This window comes from Podarcis muralis, chromosome 7, assembly GCF_964188315.1.
Source record: "Podarcis muralis chromosome 7, rPodMur119.hap1.1, whole genome shotgun sequence".
Lineage (NCBI taxonomy): Eukaryota > Metazoa > Chordata > Lepidosauria > Squamata > Lacertidae > Podarcis > Podarcis muralis.
In genome coordinates, this window is record NC_135661.1 from 53,145,357 (window position 1) to 53,164,809 (window position 19,453).

The 19,453-nt window shown below is 44.1% G+C and overlaps 1 protein-coding gene and 1 long non-coding RNA gene across 2 annotated transcripts in view; one reads left to right on the forward strand and one right to left on the reverse strand.

The window, feature by feature from the left end:
- AMFR (autocrine motility factor receptor) overlaps positions 1-17,180 on the reverse strand; it is a 30,973-nt gene extending 13,793 nt beyond the window's left edge. The window contains exons 1-7 of the mRNA XM_028739515.2: positions 16,495-17,180; positions 8,634-8,726; positions 7,288-7,452; positions 6,774-6,926; positions 5,420-5,460; positions 2,106-2,238; positions 1,019-1,152 (exon numbers count right to left, since the gene is read on the reverse strand). Of these exons, the coding sequence (XP_028595348.2) occupies positions 1,019-1,152; positions 2,106-2,238; positions 5,420-5,460; positions 6,774-6,926; positions 7,288-7,452; positions 8,634-8,726; positions 16,495-16,758 (983 nt within the window). The 5' untranslated portion in view covers positions 16,759-17,180. The remainder of the gene's footprint in view (positions 1-1,018; positions 1,153-2,105; positions 2,239-5,419; positions 5,461-6,773; positions 6,927-7,287; positions 7,453-8,633; positions 8,727-16,494) is intronic.
- LOC144328429 (uncharacterized) overlaps positions 1-19,453 on the forward strand; it is a 253,965-nt gene that overhangs the window by 202,330 nt on the left and 32,182 nt on the right. The gene's annotated exons all lie outside the window — the stretch shown is intronic.

Below are 19,453 nucleotides of genomic sequence, written 5' to 3' on the forward strand. Positions count from 1 at the left end.
GGAGGGCAACTAAAGAATGCACATTTAACACAGCAAAGTTACCAAAAATAATTATCTTTAATGTTTCATAAGTAGAAATTACTAAAGGAAGTTAAACATAAAATGTGCATTTAAAACAGCATAATTAATAAGAGAATAAGATATTATCATAAGCAAAGAACATTGCTTCTGCTGACAATCCTGCCAATGGTGGTTCATGACCGGTGACGGTTTGATGATCTGGGTCTGGCACAAAGAGACAGCCAAGATGGTCACACCACCATCAGCATATGGCTCTTTACGGTATCTAGCTAGACCAAAATGCCATTGGAGTAAACTGCAACTTGAAGAGGATGCCATTTCAGTGCCTATTTATGCTAGAACTGGGAGACTCAAAATATCTGCTCAGCTAGTTCATCAAGGGCCTCTTCAGAAATAACACCAAGCCATGGCTGGTCATTACAACAGACCCCAAGGAGCTTCAGGCTCCCACTCTGCCACCACCCAACTGATTTGAAAACAATTAAGACTCGTGAAATTAATCATCCAAGGTTAAGTTCATCTGGTGACAGCCTTGAAAGAAACACTGATAAGGAATAATAATAATAATAAGCCTATCCTTGTTATCAACTACACAACTTTCTGAAGACATCTGAAGGCAGCCCTTTATTGGGAAGATTTTTAATGTTTGACATTCTGCTGTGCTTTTATTATGCTGGAAGCTGCCCAGAGTGGCTGGGGCAACCCAGTCAGTTGGGCGTAGTATAAGTAATAAATTACCATATCATCACTGGAACTGTGAAGATCAGCAAGTTTACTCCTCGCAAACCAGTTTTGTAACAGTCAGACGGCAAGGAAATTAAGGGTTGTCTCCAACTAAGTTTTACTCGGAACAGACCTACTGAAATTAATGGGCCTAAGTTAGTCATGTTTCAATGCATCTACTCTGAGCATGACTAACACTGGGTACAACCCTAAAAGAGAAGACTGTGAGACTGGACTCTCTCCTAGTCTTGCGCAGTTAGAGGAACTTGCTCACCTCGCTTCCATATTTCCAACCACACGGAGATAGTTCTTGTGGCGACGAAGTCTGCGCTGAACCTCATGGAACAGGTAACGCAGCTGCATAAAGATCACCAGGCTGGCCATCGACAACCAAATATTGCCAAACAGCTTCCAAACAAATGTTTAAAAGAGCATTAAGTAATCCAGCAGCACATAAGTGAAGGTGTGGGTGGACAGGGAGAGAAAGAAGAGAATGGCATGAATGGCATGGTAACACACCAGGCAATAAAAAGACAATGCCAGAAATTAGCCTGCTGTGCATATGGCTCTCTCTTTGAAGTCCCAATGCAGCCACATCCTAAAAGCTGCCACAGAAATCTTTCTGAGTTTACTAGAAACAAGCTGCTCATGGAGTTCTCATTCAGAGTGTTGCTAAGTTTGGGCTTCCAAACAGCAACTAACTTCTCCCCCCCCCCCCCCCCCCCCGAATTAAGGAAGGAGGAGAAAGACCTAACTAGAGTGACAACAGCACAGAAACACGGAATTGTAGGGCTGAAAGTGACACATGGGGCCATTTAGATAGAAGGTAAAAATGGGTCCCATGTTTCAGGCTGGTTTTAAAGGTAGGCCCAAATAAAGATTATGGCCACTGCAGGCCCCCCCAGTTTACAAAGAAAGTATTTTTGAGCCAGTTATTGATTGTAAAATTTGAACCCTATTTCCATCTCTGGGCTATAACAAGGTGGGCTGCCACTAAATGTTTTATGATATCAATTGTATGTCACTTGGGGGAAACTTTTAATTTTGAAAAGCAGCAGTGTTATCCATAAATAGAGCTACGCTTGCTGTTTTAACCACAGCAGGTCCCACAATCAGAGAGTCCAGAAGAGAAAGTGGCTCTTCTCTTCTACAGCAGGAAATACTGCAGCAAAAATAGCAATCAAAGCCGAAGTTCTCTCCCACACAGTTCTCTCCCCACATGCTCACAACCCTTCTTTAGTATGGCTTAAGGATGCAGGACGTAACAAGCCATAAATAGTAACAATAACACTTCTATAAAAGCCAGTTCTATATTATTCCCATTCTATATAGGCCATGATTTATCAGTTAACAATGCATACCAGCATGTGAATGTGATGCATCAGATCCAGTGACAAAAGCATTAGCTCCATGATGAAGTCTGTGTAATAAACGTACGTTCCCTTGCTTTCCCAGGTACCTTCATGGTTGAGATCCCAGAGATGAATGACATACCTAAGTGAGGGAAGGAGTGAACACTGTATTATTTGAAAAGCATTTTGCCAGTTTTAGAAATATCAACATTAAAGAAAGACTCATTCTTAACACAAACTAGTACATACCTGCTCACCTAAAGCACATCTGTAAAGAAGGGTTTTACATCATGTGGGCTCTATTCTCCCCTCTCCCCTTACTTGGCCAGGCTAGGAATGACAAAGGCAGGTGGAGTCAAAGTTCAGAGACCCGAGTGTCCTTATTTGAGGAAAATAATGCGATCTCAGTATATTACACCAATCCTGGTCTGGAAGGTGGCAACAGGAGAACAGGCCTTTTCTGCAGTGGCTCCCCACTTGTGAAATACTCTCCCCAGGAGACTCGCCAGGTGCCTTCATTACATATCATTAGGCACCAGGAAAAGACGTTTCTCTATAACTAGGCCTTTGGTTGATTAAACCAGTGTTTCCCAACCGGTGTTCCGCGGCACACCAGTGTGCCGTGAGACCTTGCCTGGTGTGCCGTGGGAGGGAGGCGGGAGAGGCGGGGCGGCGGCGGCATCTCCTGCTGGATGCAAATCCAAACATGGCGGGCGCCTCCCTCGCTCCTTTGTAGGCGGACCATCGAGAGAGAAAGAAAAGGAGGCGAAAGAGCGAGAGAAGGCGCCTGCGCGGAAAGAGGAGCGAGCAGTGCGCCTGCGCGCCGCGGCGCCCGAGATCGCTTCTCCCCACCGCCCCTTGCTTCAAAAGAGGTCCGGGGACAGCGGGAAGCGCTTCGCGCTGCCCCCGGACCTCTTTTGAAGCAAGGGTTTGCGGGGAGAAGCGATCTCCCCGCAGCCCCTTGCTTCAAAAGAGGTCCGGGGGCAGCGGGAAGCGCAGCGCTTCTTCCCCGCTGCCCCCGGACCTCTTTTGAAGCAAGGGGCTGCGGGGAGATCGCTTCTCCCGGTGCTCCGAAGCGGGGCGGGGGGGCGGGAACACCTGCCCCAGCCGCCCCGCTTCGGAACGCTGCTCCGAAGCGGGGCGGGGGGGCGGGAACACCTGCCCCAGCCGCCCCGCTTCGGAGCGCTGCTCCGAAGCGGGGCAGGGGGGCGGGAACCTCGCACCCCGCCGCCGGGCATCGGAACGATGCCCCGATGCCGGGCGGTGGGACGGGAACCTCTCCCCCCGCCGCCCGGCATCGGAACGATGCCCCGATGCCGGGCGGTGGGGCGGGAACCTCGCACCCCGCCGCCGGGCATCGGAACGAGGTCCTGGACCTCTTCTGAAGGCAGGCGGGGGCAAAAGTCTTTGCTCCCCCCGCCTGCCTTCCCGGGACAGCGGAGACTTCTCCGCTGCCCCGGGCGATCTTAAAATGCTGGCGGGTGGGAGCGAAGCGTTCGCTGCCGACCCCCAGCATTTTAAAATCTCCTCGGGGCAGCGGAGACTTCGCTCCCGCCCGCCAGCATTTTAAAATCGCCCCAGGACAGCAGGGGCTTTTAAAATGCTGGCGGTCGGCAGCAAAGCCCTCCTGTCCCCGGAGCTTGCGGGGCGGGAGGTGGGAAGAAGGGCTTTTCTTCCCACCGCCAGCCTTCAGAACAGCCTTCTGAAGGCTGGCAGTGGGAAGAAAAGCCCTTGTTCCCCCCCCCCCCCCCCCAGCCTTCAGAAGAGGTCGGGGGACAGACTGTCCCCGGACCTGGTCTGAAGGCGGTTTCCCTAGGAACGCATTAATTGATTTTCAATGCATTCCTATGGGAAACCGTGCATCGCAAGACGAAAAACTCGCAAGACGAATTAATTTCGTCTTGCGAGGCACCACTGTACTTTTTATATAGTCAATATAGGCACAGAGTTAAATTTTTTAACATTTTCTAATGGTGGTGTGCCTCGAGATTTTTTTCATGAAACAAGTGTGCCTTTGCCCAAAAAAGGTTGGGAAACACTGGATTAAACAATCTATGGCCTTTCAGATGTGCTTGTTGAAGTGAGGTTATTGGTTTGTTTTTGTTTTTATTATGTATCTATGTTCTCATTTTGTATTTTTATGTTGTGATCTTTGGATGATGGGCAATATACAAATTTAATAAAATAATTGTGGCTAACAATCTAAGTAAATATTTACAGCTCACACAAGAAGATATACAAGAATCCACTGTAACATGTGTGTAATGCCAGCCCACCATTCCTGATACAGTCTTTTACATATATATATATTTTTAACTCATATTAAGATGGAAGAGATTATGAGTGAATAGATAACATGTTTATATTAAACATTTTGATTCAGATTTGATTTTAAACCCTGGCACTTATTGACAGTTTTTAAATATGAATCTAAATTTTAACACTTTCATTTAAATTAAAAATATCCATTGGGGAAAAAATTAGCCTCCAAAACACATACTGCACCAGAGATATGATCAAAGGAACCTATATAAATTCCATAAACCACTCTGATTTAACTGCATATTTTTTCTACAAAAGTTTGAAGTCCTTAAAGTTACAAAGAAAAAACAGAAAATATTGAGGCAAACAATCTAAGATGTTAAAGGAGGCGGGGAAGGACTCAAGTGCATTATATTTTTCAATTTTAATGTTGATAAAATCAGACATCTTCTTAAGACTGACTCATTTAACACATTTGCTGAATAAGTAAGAATATAAGAACAGTGGCACCAGCCAGACTGAAATGGTCACTATACCATTAGAAGAAGAGAGTACTAATTTTTTAAAAATTTAATATGAAAATCAGATGTGGTCTTCTATCTCATGATAGTCACTCTGTTGTAGCCCTTGGTGTTGATCAATCTGTACATCCTAGTCCTACTGCATGCCTTTTTAAGTACCATAATTTAACCCAAAGTTTCAGAATAACACCATTATATTTTAATATACTAATGTTTTATTCTATGCCTTTTACATAAAACAAAGCATACCATCCTGCAATTCAGCTGTAACCCAGATATTGGCCTCCAACTCCCATCAGCCCCAGTCAGTAGGGTCAAGGGTCAGGAATGCTGGGAGTTGTAGTCCAGCTACATCTGGAAGGCCAAAGGTTGCCCAATCCCTTTCAATAATTTATTGAAAATAATTGCATGGGTAAATAAAAAACAGAAAAGGAAGAACAATTTGGCAACTGAAGCATGCTCCTCACAACACACATGCTTTGTATGTGAAATCAAACACATGCCCTTTGTTCCCTACCTAAACCCCAATCTCTTACTTACCGTAAAATCACATGCACAGTTCTCACAGTAACAAGCAGGGACTGTAGGGAACAAAAAGAGGAAACAATTCACTGGAATTGTTTGAAATCTGATAAGAGAACTAGAAACCTGAGGCAGAGAACTAGAAAAACAAGAAAACTGATTTTCCAGACAGACAGGACAAAATGTGCTTCTTAAATTTCAGTATTAAACTTTTGCTAACAAGTCTATGCTGCCTTCCTGCATATGCCCAAGATGGGAAGGAATAAGCTCCAGGAATTAGAAAGGCTCCTTCAGAAGAGAACAGAATGGTACCATACAATAGACGGTCTGTAAGCTCTCCCCCTTGGAAGACTGATCAGAGCAGGAAGGGAGCTTCTTGCAAATGGTTCTCATTGTTCTAGGGAACAAGCTTAAGAATGGTTAGAGATGGAAGTGAAAATTGATATAATCATTTGTCATAAGACGTAAGAGGATTATATTTCTTTCAGATTTCCATTTATTTTTTAAAAGGTCAGAGCCACAAGTAGTAGCTTGATGTATAAGGAAATAAGAAAATAATAAGCCACGTATAAAAAGAGATGTCCTTGATGGCTGAATTTGGTACAACTCTGGTGGTGGTGTTGTTAATTAATTAAATTTTCATTTTAAAAACATTGTCTGGTGTCTTTTTTCAGTAATTCCTCCTCTGCTCACCAAAACTGCTACTACAGGCATTATTGGGCAACTTGTCTCCTCACAAGTTATGGGAGGAGAGCATTTGCATGTGCTACTCTATGTTCAAATAAGCATAATTCCATTGGTTATGATGGTTGAGACTGATGGGGGTTGTAGTCCAAAACACCTGAAAGGCACTAGCTTGTAGAAGATTGCTCTTGCAACCATTATTTTCTTTTCTATACAACTGGTAAGTCATTTAAATTTAGATTTTTCTCTTTCCTTTCCTTCTCTTATACTCATTCAGTTTAGGGGACTCCTGGAGATCAAAGGGCTCACAAACTCAAGTTATGAATGAATGCTGTAAATCATCCTGAATTAAAATATATTTTAGAACCCTTAAGAGTATTAGCACTTAATACAGATGGCAATTATTTCAAACAGGCTACATTCACCAATTTTTCATATAGTGGCTTGAGTTTTCCTAAGCCCAGACAACAGAATGTTAACTACTCACACTGCTTTCTGCAAAAAATATTCATAATCTTGAGCATAAAAATGCAGTAAGCCCTATTCAGTGGATACTCTATGAATCAAAAATAAATTCTGATATATTCTGCTAGAGAATTAGAGCATACACAAACAAGGTTGCACAAATAAAACAAGGCTAACCAGAAAAAGTTGAGCACATTAATCTCACACTAACAAAAAATCTCACCTCTGCTGCCATGAAAGATAATGTGTGCATTCCATGGGTATAGCCAATAATACCACACACAACTGCTAGTCCACAGCAGGAAAGAAGCATAGCTACTAGCAGGGTCAGGACTCTGATGTGGCTGTTCATTGGTGTGGTGGGTGAAAAGGAGAGCTGAAATATACAAATGAAGGCATTGGAAAACATCAGTTGTGCCTATTTACTTCCAAAACACAATGAATTCCTGCAGAGCCAAAGTATGTTAAAGAACTTGAAAAAAAGCACAGAAAACTGGCACATAGACTGAACTCTCAAGCGCAACTTGAACAGGAGGTATATGCTGAAAAGCCTTCCAGTATTTATTTGTTCTTTACCATAGAGGTGATTGACAAGCTCAAGCAAAAATAAACAACTCAAACTGATTTCCATCATTTAATCTACGTAGCAACTTTAGATTTCTTTGGCAAGGGAATACATACACTCCTGTATAAAAGAACCCTCATCCTCAACTTCGAACCACCAGCCAAAAACTTACATATTCAAACCTATCCTTGCAGAGCTGAACCATAAGATGCAGAAACACGAGCCCAGAGAACCAAAGGCACCACATGACCACTTCTTCCACCGTCTGAACATTTAGTACACCAAAAATAAAGATGAACTTGTAGAAGATGAAGTTCCAAAATTTATCCTTGAGATGCTGAAAGAGAGTTGTACATGTAGTTAAAAAGAGTTCTTCAAGAATGGAGCTACTGACACACACATGAAAACAGCTGTTAAAGTTATTATGCTGAGGGGTTATCCCCACATTCTTAGCTAAGAATCTACCTTAGATGTGGAGCGTTGTCATCTAACCCTCAAAGCCATTGATTCTTTGAAATGCAAGAGGTCCTTGCTAGCAAGTAAGAGATAGAAAAATATGGTGCAGGCTATACTCTTAAGACAGGGTTAGTCAAAGTGTTGCCTTCCAGATTGTGTGGACTACAACTCCCATCAACCCCAGATAGCTTGGCCAGTGATCACAGATAATGATAGTTGTAAGCTACAAATTCTGGAGGATACTACAAAAATGGTGGATTATTTAAAAAATCAGTCAAAAACCTGGTCTACACAAACCCCACAAGGGTACGTATTACTACTCTGATTGCACATGTACATGCTGCAAGTTCAAGAACTATTGAGAAATTGGGTGTTTTCCTCTGTAATCAGGATGTTGTTGCTTGTTAGGCTGCTTGAAAAATCTAGTCTATGGCTTAATGAGGGTGGCCAAAGTCTCTTAGGTTTCATTTTCAAACCCATAATTCATTTTAGAGTACATAAGCATAACTCTTCTTCCTCTATTAACATTATTTTTAAATATATATATATTTATATACCATCCTCCATCAAAATATCTCAGCAGCAATTTCTAATACAAGGATGGTGAGCCTGTGGTCCTCCAGATGTTCTTAGATTCCAACTCCCATCAGTCCCAACCAGTGTGGATAGTGGTCAGGGGTGATGAGAGCTCTAGTGCAACAACATTTGGAGAGCCACAACATCTGGAGAGCCACAGATTCCCCATCTGTTCTCTAATCTAGTATAATCAAAGGCCTCTCAACTTTGGAGCTGAGCCAGTACCTCTCTAAGCAACACAGCCTACGTTTTGAATCTCTGTACTATCTATAATTACCTGAATTGATCTGCATACCATGGTCAGATCAAGATATACCTGTAAGCAAAACTTGATTTTCTATATATAGTGAATGAGGAAGAAAGTTACGTACGAACATATGCCTGGAAGTTAAATATTCCCAGATGAAAAATGAAAATTACAAATCCACCTATCACAAAGTTTTTTGTTAAGTCTACCCACCAGCAAGACCTACAGGCCTTTCTTACCTGTCTTTCACTAACACGGAGGGGACCAAACACAACACCCTGTATTAGTTTAGCAATCAGCATCAAAATACAGCAAGCCGTATTCACCAGTACCTGGAACAAAAAATAAAATATATTTATATGTTATGCCTATCCTGTCTTGAGTCTCAACATGAATTCTCTTCCATTAAAACTCACTGGTTTGGAACCCCCTGGCCAATTTGCCCAACTGATCAAGAACCATGTTTCTCCCAACTGTGATCGGCCTTGGCCTCCTTCAAGTGTTTAGCGGTGTAAAATGGTGGTTATTAGGTTCTCTCCCTCCTAAGCAGATAATATTAAAGGCTACGTATGTTGGAAGTTCCCTGGAAAAGAGGACATCCTAGGATACAAGAAAATACCTCCAGAAACCTATGTTACTGTTTTGTTTATACAAATATTTGTATACAACAATTCATTTCAACAAATCGCAAGGTTGTTTACAATATAAAAATATATAACACGGTAACAAACAAAAACAATACTTCCCCCAGTTTAAAATTCCATACAGTCATACATCGTGTGGCGTCCACTTTGTGTTGCATCTTTTCGCGTTATATCCCACGGCAACCCGGAAGTACCAGAACGGGTTACTCCCAGGTTTTGCTGCTCGTGCCCGCGCAGAAGCACTAAATCGCGCTTCACGCCTGCGCAGAAGTGCCAAATTGCACCACGCGCCTGCACAGACACAGCGCTTTGAGCTGCAGGCATTTCACATTACGGACGGCCCTCCGGAATGGATCCTGTCCGTAACACAAGGTACCACTGTATATTGTTTAATAAGTCAAATAAGAGCATGAACCAAACAACATAAAAATGTGGCTGAGCCAGTTTGCCTTTGCCTTTTTAAATGAAAATGAATGCTGCTCAACGTTCCCAGCTGAACAGACCTCAAGACTCAAGTCTGTGGTTTGTAACCCAGATAGCGCAATGTGAACAACAGTATAATGCATTTCCAAAATGTCCAATTCTGAAAGCAAAGAGCTATGTTTCTTAAAAATTGTGCAACCTAATTTCTACATTTAAAAATACAGTCACACTTACCAGCAAGATTTGTATATAACTAAGTTTACTGCTACATTCGTAATAGCAGAATTAAACAAGATTTTACATCAATTAAACAAGATTTTACAACAGCCTATAGCTTTCTCAGTCAGTCTCGGGGGGGTTCATGGGGTAATGCAGCAAACAGAGGAAAGGCTCCAACTCTCTCATCCATCTGCAGTTTGACCCTTGCTCACTGACTGCATTAGTGCATCATTATAACCAGTGTTGCCAACCAATCATGCGTTCTCATGCACAATGGCCAGTTGCTTCTGGCGTGAGCAGGAGAAACAAGTCAGAAAGCTGCATTTAAGTTCTGCTTCCCATGACATCTAACTAGGGATTATGGTCTGTTGTTCCCTAACAAACCAGGGTCACTAGCTGACCTCCAACCATGGTTTGCTGTCCTGGCTTGTTTTTAAGAAATAAACCATGATCCTGGGGAGTTTGAACTTCATGGGAAGCCAAGCTGAATTACAGCTTATTGGTTGGCTTTGCCAGTGGAGGAGCAAATGGGAACAATCAAGCTGTGTGCAGATTTCCGCCTGTGCAAAATAAACCACAAAAATCCAGCAACCCTGGTTTGTCATAATGTACAAACACGACCAATTTCTATTGCAAAGATGAAACACAAGACTCCCTTTGCAAGACATAGTAGACATTGAGATATCTTTGTCAAAGTTATCCTACTATTGTTATTTATGTCGCAATTCATATTTATGACTATTCATAAATACTGAAAAATGTTTAGGAGAAAATGGTGAGAAAAAGAAAAACATTTTTGCTATAACTTTTTTTTTTAAAAGACTCTTGATACTGTTAATACTGGGGCAGCTCACAGTTATAAACAAGTGATGAGAAATAAATAAGTGATGAAAATCTCACTGAACACTGAAGACTTCCCCAGAGGCTGTGAGAAAGGAAAGAGATTGAATGACACAGTTGTAAGGATGCGGGTAATTCTGGTGAGTGATTAATGTCTTCAATTAGCAATCGTTTACAGAATCACCACTGTTCAAATATCAGACAATGATCACATGTGGCTCCTGCTGCACAAGAATACATGCCACTGTTGAAGGCTGGCCAAAGGCACCTGGCATTTCAGGTGTTCATAGAACACTGCTGAATAATATTGAAGACTAACAAGACTAAGTCACCTCCCCAGGATAATGCATCTTGTACCCCCAAAAGACTCATTTGCAAGCTTGCCTCTTCACAATGATTAACGTCTTTTAAACTTGCTTATACAGTTTTTAAAATATGATTTTGTGTTTTATTGCTGTAAACCACTATGATTATTTTAATTACATAGCAGTATATAAATATTTTATAAATAAATATATCTATGAAGTGCAGGATATTCAAGGCTTGCAAACGCTGTTTCAAAAACTGAAATAACTGAAGTGCTCTATCTCTTTATCAGTTAAGTGATATTTTGGGTCAAGTGTGTAATTTCAATTCAGCGAACATTACAGCACAAAATAATCAGATTGAAATAGCTATACAACGTGAATGGGTCTTTAGTCCTAACCAAGGCAAAGTCAGAATGCTTTGTTACTAGACAGGGGCAGTGATGAGGTTAGATCAGGCTTCCTCAACCTCGGCCCTCCAGATGTTTTGAGACTGCAATTCCCACCTTCCTTGACCACTGGTCCTGCTAGCTAGGGATCATGGGAGTTGTAGGCCAAAAACTTCTGGAGGGCCGAGATTGAGGAAGCCTGGGTTAGACCCTGAACCTAATGGTCATAGGCCCCCACCTCTTAGATGGTGGCATGTATTACTTCAAATGTGATCAGCCAGTCTTGCTGCATATTGTGGCCCTAGATTTCTGGCCCCAGATCCTGCCCTGACACCACAAATGGACACAGGAGCCTAAGCAAAAGCAATGGATGCAACTCTTAACTTTGTACAGCAAGGCGCATTACAGACAGAATTCTGCAAATGTTAGAATTTTTTTTGTGTGTGTGTATGCATGCGCGCGCACACACACAATTATCTCTCTATCCAGACATGGAAGTGGCATTATCACAGTTCAAAGACACATTCCAGAAAGAAAAATCACTTGAGAATGTTGCAGAGTAGACCTGGTGAGTGTGTGGCATAGAGAAAGTCCCAAGGGCCAGGCAGAGTGGCCTGGAGGACCACATTCAGACCCCAAGCATGAGGTTATCCACCTATGATGTACAGAATTGAACTCTAACTGAACTGAACTCTACCTGCTGTTTTGGCATGAGATTTTATAGGCAATTATCAAATGCATCATGTACGCTGTCTTATTTCACTTACAAAATCAGGTAAAGCAGATGAGAACTGAGGTGTACAATTTTTGAATGTTAGCTTCAGAATGCAGCCAGCAAAATCTAAGTAACCCCTGTGTATTTCTCCACACACTCTGGGCAAACATGAAATACATAGCTCAAGCATAATCTTAGCCTGTAGCAATAGGACTGAGGCCACTGATCAGGTTGCATAAGCATTAACAACAACCCCAAGGCAATGACCTTGCTCTACAAGTTTAAAACTGGCCAGAGAATGTTCTGGAAGGCAGATCACTTCATTGACACCAAGGAACTAGCCTGCTCATACCATGCCCGAGGTGTACTTAAGATATATTTCCTGTGTCACAAATTGCCAACACTGAACTTGTGTAAGAGCTGTGGGAGATTATGCTGGGGAGATCTAGGAAGCACTGAGTAGGACAAAACTCTATGACCTATGACTCAGGGGCCAAAGTCATTTTATGCAGCTGTTGCTGCCTCCTGAAGCAGACTTTGCTGCCTCCATTGCATCTTCAATGTGCCATCTGGCAGAGCTTTTGCAGGTGTCCTTACAGTCTGGTCCAAATGAGGTGGGAGAACTGACAGTAGCTTGCTGTGACTTGTTTGCAAAGCATTTGAGGATAAAATCACTTGCATCCACTGGGATCTTGACTCTGCCGTTACATGAGATGAATCTCAAGGAATGTCCAGAGCACTGTCTAGTCCTAGTGTTGGATGTGTTTCGGTTAGTAAGGCTCAAGGATGTGGACAAAATACTTGAATGAGTCAGGGCAACCACTTGCATTCTGGACCCTTGCTCCTCTTGGCTGATAACAATGACCATGATATTCTTCTAGAACAGCTGTCCGATTTAGGGCTGGGTGGCACTGTTTTGCAGTGGTTCCAGTTCAACTTGGATTATTATTTCCAGAGGGTGATACTTGGGGAGGCCCTGTAAAGCATTCAATTTGGGGTTCTATTTTATCCCCTGTGCTGTTTAATCCCCATTCAGTGGCTTCTACATGAAAGCACTGAGTGGGATTATCCAAAGTTTTGAAGTATGTCATCAGCAATATGCTGGTGACACACAGCATTACTTCTCCTTTAGATTTACAAGTGTGGCAATGGATGTGCTGGACTGTTGCCTTGTCTCAGTAATGAAATGGATGAGAGCCAACAAACTGAAGTTCAATCCAAGTAACACTAAGTAACTGTTAGTGGGTGGTTCCCTAGATTGGATGGAAGGGAGGTTGCATGCTCATGATGGGGTTACACTCCCTTTGAAGGAGTGGGTACATAGCCTGGGGGTCAGGTATCCTCAGAAGTGCAGAGTGTCTTCAATAAGCTTTGGCTGGGGGTCCAACTGCATCCCTATATGAACAAGGATAGCCTCAGGTCTGGTATCTATTCTCTGCTAACCTCTAGCTTAGATTACTGCAACATGTTATATGTAAGGTTGCCTCAGAAGACAGGAAAATTCAGCCGGTGCAGAATTCAGTAGCCAGGTTGCTCACTTGGTTTGAGCATATACAGTAACGCCAATCCTGGCCTGACTGCACTGGCTGCCAATCAGTTTCCGGACCCAATTCAAAGTGCTGCTTCTGACCTATAAAGACTTAAATGGCTCAAGACCGCAATACCTCAAGAACCATCTATCCCCATATGAACCAACTTGGACCCTGCAATCATCATCTTAGGCCCTTGTGTGCTTCCTCCACAAGAGGTCTGGAGGGTAGCAACACAAGAATGGGCTTTTTCTGTGGTGACTCCTCATTTGTGGAATGCTCTCCCTAGCAAAAATCACCTGGTGCCTTCATTACATATCTTTAGGTGCCAGGCAAAAACATTTCTCTATAACCAGGCCTCTAGCTGATTAACATTCTATGGCATCATCATCATCATCATCATCATCATCATCATCAATGTCTCGGCCCAATTCCTCCCTGTGGAACATCCTCCCTTCAGATGTCAAGGAGATAAAGAATTACACAACTTTTAGAAGACATCTGAAAGCAACCCTGTATCAGGAAGTTTTTATGCTTGATGTTTTTATTATGTTTTTAGATATGATGTAAGCCACCTAGAGTGGCTGGGGAAACCCAACTAGATGGGCGGGGTATAAATAATAAAATTATTAATTCCTAAATGGTTTAACCTGCAAAGTCCTAAATGAAGCCTGCTCTTATATGACCCTACCTGTAAATTTAAGAACTGTGTCTGAGGTCCTCCTTGTGTGTCTGTTGGTGAAATTATTATTATTATTATTAGCTGCCTAACTAACTGGGGCTGGATCTAGACACATCAAAGAAGCGTTTCAGTTTAAAGTGTTGAAAATTTAAACAGGGAAAATGCTTAGAGAAAAATAAGACTCCATGTAGCCATCTGGTGGTACAATGTTATATCGCACATAGTAAAAGGTAAAGGGAACCCTGGCCATTAGGTCCAGTCATGACCAACTCTGGGGTTGTGGCGCTCATCTCGCTTTTACAATGCATATAAATCACTTTTTCTTTTCCAGTCTAGCTGAGTCCTAGGTTGCCCCAGCCACTCTGGGCAGGAAATCAATTAGGGTGCTGAGCACACAACACAGGATCTTTACAATAGTGGTTCTGCAGTTGGAGAACTGTCTTCGACTTAATATTTGCTTTGGCCCCTTAAGCCAAATTCAGGAAAGCCATAAACTTATATTTTTACTACTGCCTTTCCTTAAGAGAATTTTGGTAATCTAGTTCAGTATCTCCAATACATCTATTTGTCTGCATCCTCTCAATGCTTCATATTCTGCCTGAGGTTCTATTATATTTCTTTCTCTCTGTCATTTTGTGAGGACTTGGTCCTGAAAAGCAACTGACAAACAGCCGAAATAAAATTAAAGTCCTGCAGTACCTTGCAAATCCCCTGAACCAGACAACTATGGAGTCAAGATGCTTTGAAATTATGGATACCCCTTCAGAACAAGGCAAGAAAGAGAATACAAGGCAACCAGACAACCGTGGAATCAACATTAAATGAACTTTCTTCATTAGCACCATCACGTTCTAGTTACTACACTGCCTCCTTATTCTTCTAGGTGCTGTCTATCATGTATCCCCCAAAACTCCTAGGCCAGCATCCCTTGCTTCCCTAGCTACTCCTTAAAGAATCAAAACCACTTCCAGCAACTACTTTTTTCCACTAAATATTTTCTTAGGGACAATGAATAACCCTTAGTACTCCCTAATCTGCTACTCTGACCCCACACTTTTTGACCCTTAACGATCTTTACATTTGCCTTTCAGATGCCTTCTCCTTCTGCCAGCTTTATCACTCTGCCAAAAAATGTCCCCCCACCTACTCAGATGTGCAAATAGGAACAGAATGTCAGGGAGCAGTGGGTGAATAACACCCTCTTCCCCAAACAAGCACATGTAATCCCTACACTGATCCTTAGGCATACAACCCTATTCCCTGTCATTATACCCACACCATACCATGCAGAGTTACTCTCATCACCCTGATGCTACCTTGAACATCCCCTACAAAACACACATCCCATAATGTGGGAAAAAGAGAAGTCTATATCCTCTTTCCTAATATTTTCACCAGTGTGTCCCACTATGTCGCTACACCTTGCAAGACCCAACCCTCTGGCCCACCCCACAAGGACCACATTTCTTTGGGCCTCTTTGAGAGGGAGGAGCATATTGGCCAGGGAATTACTGCTGTGAAGGGTGTCTATGGGGAATAAGATGGGAGATACACCCTACTCCATGGGTAGACAAACTAAGGCCCGGGGGCTGGATCTGGCCCAATCACCTTCTAAATCCAGCCCGCAGACGGTCCGGGAATCAGTGTGTTTTTACATGAGTAGAATGTGTCCTTTTAGTTAAAATGCATCTCTGGGTTATTTTTGTGGGGCATAGGAATTCGTTCACACACACACACCCCAAAAAAAATATATAGTCCAGCCCCCCACAAGGTCTGAGGGACAGTGGACCGGCCCCCTACTGGAAAAGTTTGCTGGCCCCTGCCCTACTCCCTCCAAACACCTACTCCCTCCAAACATCAGGTGCCCACTCCCCACAATACCCTCCTCTCCTCCAGGCACCTTCTCTTCCGTAAAAAAACAAACAAACTCACCAACGGGGCTGGATCCAGACTCAGACATGCTTAAGTGTTAGCGATTTCAGTGGGCCTAGTCCCACAACCTTGCACCCATTCATTTCACTGGGTCTACTCCGAGGACAACTTCGTGGGATCCAGCCCACCGACCTGAGTGGGGTTGTTGGCTCCCACCCCACGTTGCCCAGAGGTGTTCCTCCTTTACAGGTGGGCCACTTGTGCCTCATGACTTCTCTCCTTCTCCCCCAAATCAGGCGCCCCCTCCTGCCCCGTCTCCTAATTCGCCCTCAGCAGCCCCGTCCTCCTCGCCCCTTTCTTCGAAGTGATCCCCCTCTCACACCCCACCCGGGGCCTATTCCCCAGACCGCGGGGATCACGCCTCCCCACCTCCAAGGAATCCCCTCAGGCCCCGCTTCGCCTTCCCTTCCCGGGCGGCTCACCCAGACGCAGAGGCTGTCGGAGAGCAAGTAATAGGCGACGTCCAGGGCGGCCGGCCCGGCCCGCGGCGACAGGTCGCCCTCCTCTCCTTCTTCTCCTCCGGTCTCCTGCTGCAGCCGCACCCCGGGGGGCTCTTCCGTGTGCTCGGCGGCCTGGCTGAGGGCGCGGTAGGCGCTGAGGCTGCTGCCCAGCAAGGCCAGGGCGCTGAGCGCCGTGTAAGTGCGCAAGCTGGGCCAAGGGAAGCGCTCCAAGAAGAGCAGCGGCATCGCGGAGGCCTGGCGGGCTCCAGCCCGGGCTCGCTAGCGCGGTCCGCGGGGTCTCCCAGCAACGGCCTAGCGCCCGCTGGGAGAGGCCTACTCCCGCTGACTCCGGCCCACACGCACGGAACTCGGGAGCAAAAGCCGCGCAGTCGCCCGCCCGCCCGCCCGCCCGCCCGCTGCTGGCCGCCCCCGGGCCTCTTCCCGAGCGAATGAGCGCCTCCCTCAGGAGCCCGCCCGCTCCGTCGCGGCAAGCGGAGCGAATCCAGCCCACTGACTCGGAGGCGGAGGCCTCTCCGGCCAGGAGCGAAGGAGACGCTCAGCTTCGGGCTGCGAGAGAAGGCGGACGGCGCTGACTTCGGGGTGGAGGGACGAGACAGGCCGCCCAGCTGAGCCTTCCCCTCCCAGGCAGTGACCGGCGGGCGCGGAAATATGGAAGGGGAAATACAGAAAGGGGACGGACGGAGGGAAAGGTGGGTGGATTTGGGGGGAACAGGCCGCGCGGGGCGGGTTTCTTGTCGGGATACGCTGACACATCTAACACAACACACCCCCTACATATATTTTAGACACCTAGACACAGGCAAACACGCACGCTCTGTGCTGTGTGCATATATTAACCACACAAAATATTATTTTAGACAACACAATATGTTAGACACACACACTACGGACAGTATACGCACGCTTTAAAAGTTATACTTCTAATTAAAGTGTATTAATTATATACGCAATGTAATGCATGCTTGAGTGTATAATGCTTAGTTTGTTTAAATGTTTAAAATACAGCTTTAGATTTTAACATTGTAACCTTGGTGGTGTCTTGTAAACATGAAGAGCAGGCAAATTTAAATAAATATATTGTGTGTGAGACATGGGTTTGTATGTATATGACACAATATATTCAAACACATTTCTTGCAAACAGTTCAGAATACAGTAGTCCAATTTTCTCTGCCCATCTTATTAAAATATAGTGCATTTCTGTTGACCAATAGTTAGGTTTTTAAAAATTGAGGTTTCTTTCTTTCTATTGCCAACTAATCCCCTGCCTTGTAACACAATCTTTTACATTTCCAGTCCTTTGTAAAACTCCCCTGGCCTCATCACGACAGATGAAACTATGGGTTTAAAAAAAAAAAAAAATTAGCAGGCACCAAACACAATAGAGAGGTGGTTGTCTAATATTAATAAGGAGTTCCAAAGGGCTGGTGCTTCCACCTTGAAGAAGCAATTCCTTGCAAGTGCAGAACGGTTGTAAAAGAGCCAGTTGTGCAGATCAAAGTTGAGTGGGTACAGTACATACTGTATCTCCTGGAAGATATCACCATGCACATCTTCCATCTGTTGACATCAGGGTTGGAGCCCTCTGCAAGCTTTATGAATAATAAAATTCCCATAGCATGGACACATTTTGCATATTTCAGTTCCGCCCCCGCCCCCACATTTTTCAAATACTGTCTGTCAAAAGAACTTGCATCAGTGTACGCCACAGTTGCGACGAGAATTTTAATGGCCCAAAAATGGAAGTTACAGGAGGTACCTACGGTTGCGGAGTGGCAGGTGAAGATGATGGACTTTGCAGAATTGGCCAGACCGACCTGCAGGATTCGAGACCAGGACGATCAAAAATTTCAAAGGGATTGGAGTAAATTTATTGTATATTTGAATAACAATTGCAAAAATTTGAAGACACTAGCAGAATTGAAATAAATCCTACAATGTGGACAATGGAAGTTAAAGAACTAAATTGCGAGACAGGACTTGAAAGTGGAAAACCTGCTGAAGGGAAGGAGGGGAGTCGTGCTCGGCAGAGCAAAAAGTTTTTGTGTTATTGTATTATTGAAAATATTGTTTAAGGAGGAAAATAATAAAAATATATTTTTTAAAAAAGAACTTGCGTCAGTATGGACTATTTATTATTACATTTACATCCCACACTCAATAAAGCATCTAAAATAAATTTAAGAACTTCTGTAACCAATTCATGTGTCTGGATTGTCCCACCAAAACAGAAAGGTTTTTCTGATCCCTCCCTCACAAGTCTTGTGTTGTAGGTCTGCATTTGTTTATAAACAGCAAATAGCAAACACTATCATAGGCCCTAATTACGTCAGCCGCAATGTTATGAGTTTGTTTGCCTGCTCATCTCCCAATGTGGAGGCCAATCTCCTTGCAAGAGAGAGGTTATTGTTTTTGTTTTGTTACTATGTTAGGTATTCTGGTGTTTGTGTATTGTAAAATTTCCTGTGATCCTTGGATGAAAGGTGGTATAGATATTGAATAGATAAATCCATAAATTAAATTAATAAAATGGACACAGGGCAGAAATGACAATACTGTATCCAGAAACTAGCAGAACGGGTGGGGCCAAACTTTGAGGTGGTCGAGACCAGCAGTGTAGTGGCATTTGCCAGCACCCAGAACAGGTGCACACATGCCAGGCGGGGTGGGGGGCACCCCAGCCCTCACCGCAGATGCTGCTGGAGGGACCCCACTGGAGCAAAGCAGGGCTGTGCTGAGCTGCCTGTCCACACAGTGGGGAGCCCAACCAGTCGATGCATCCCTTAGGGGGTGGAGAGGAGCGTCAGGCTGTGCTGGGCTCGCCTGCATGGGGGCACCTGGTTCATGCCACCTCAAAAATTGTGTGCCTGGAGCCCTGGCACCCCTCACACTACGCCCGTTTGGGACAACCGGTCTCTCAA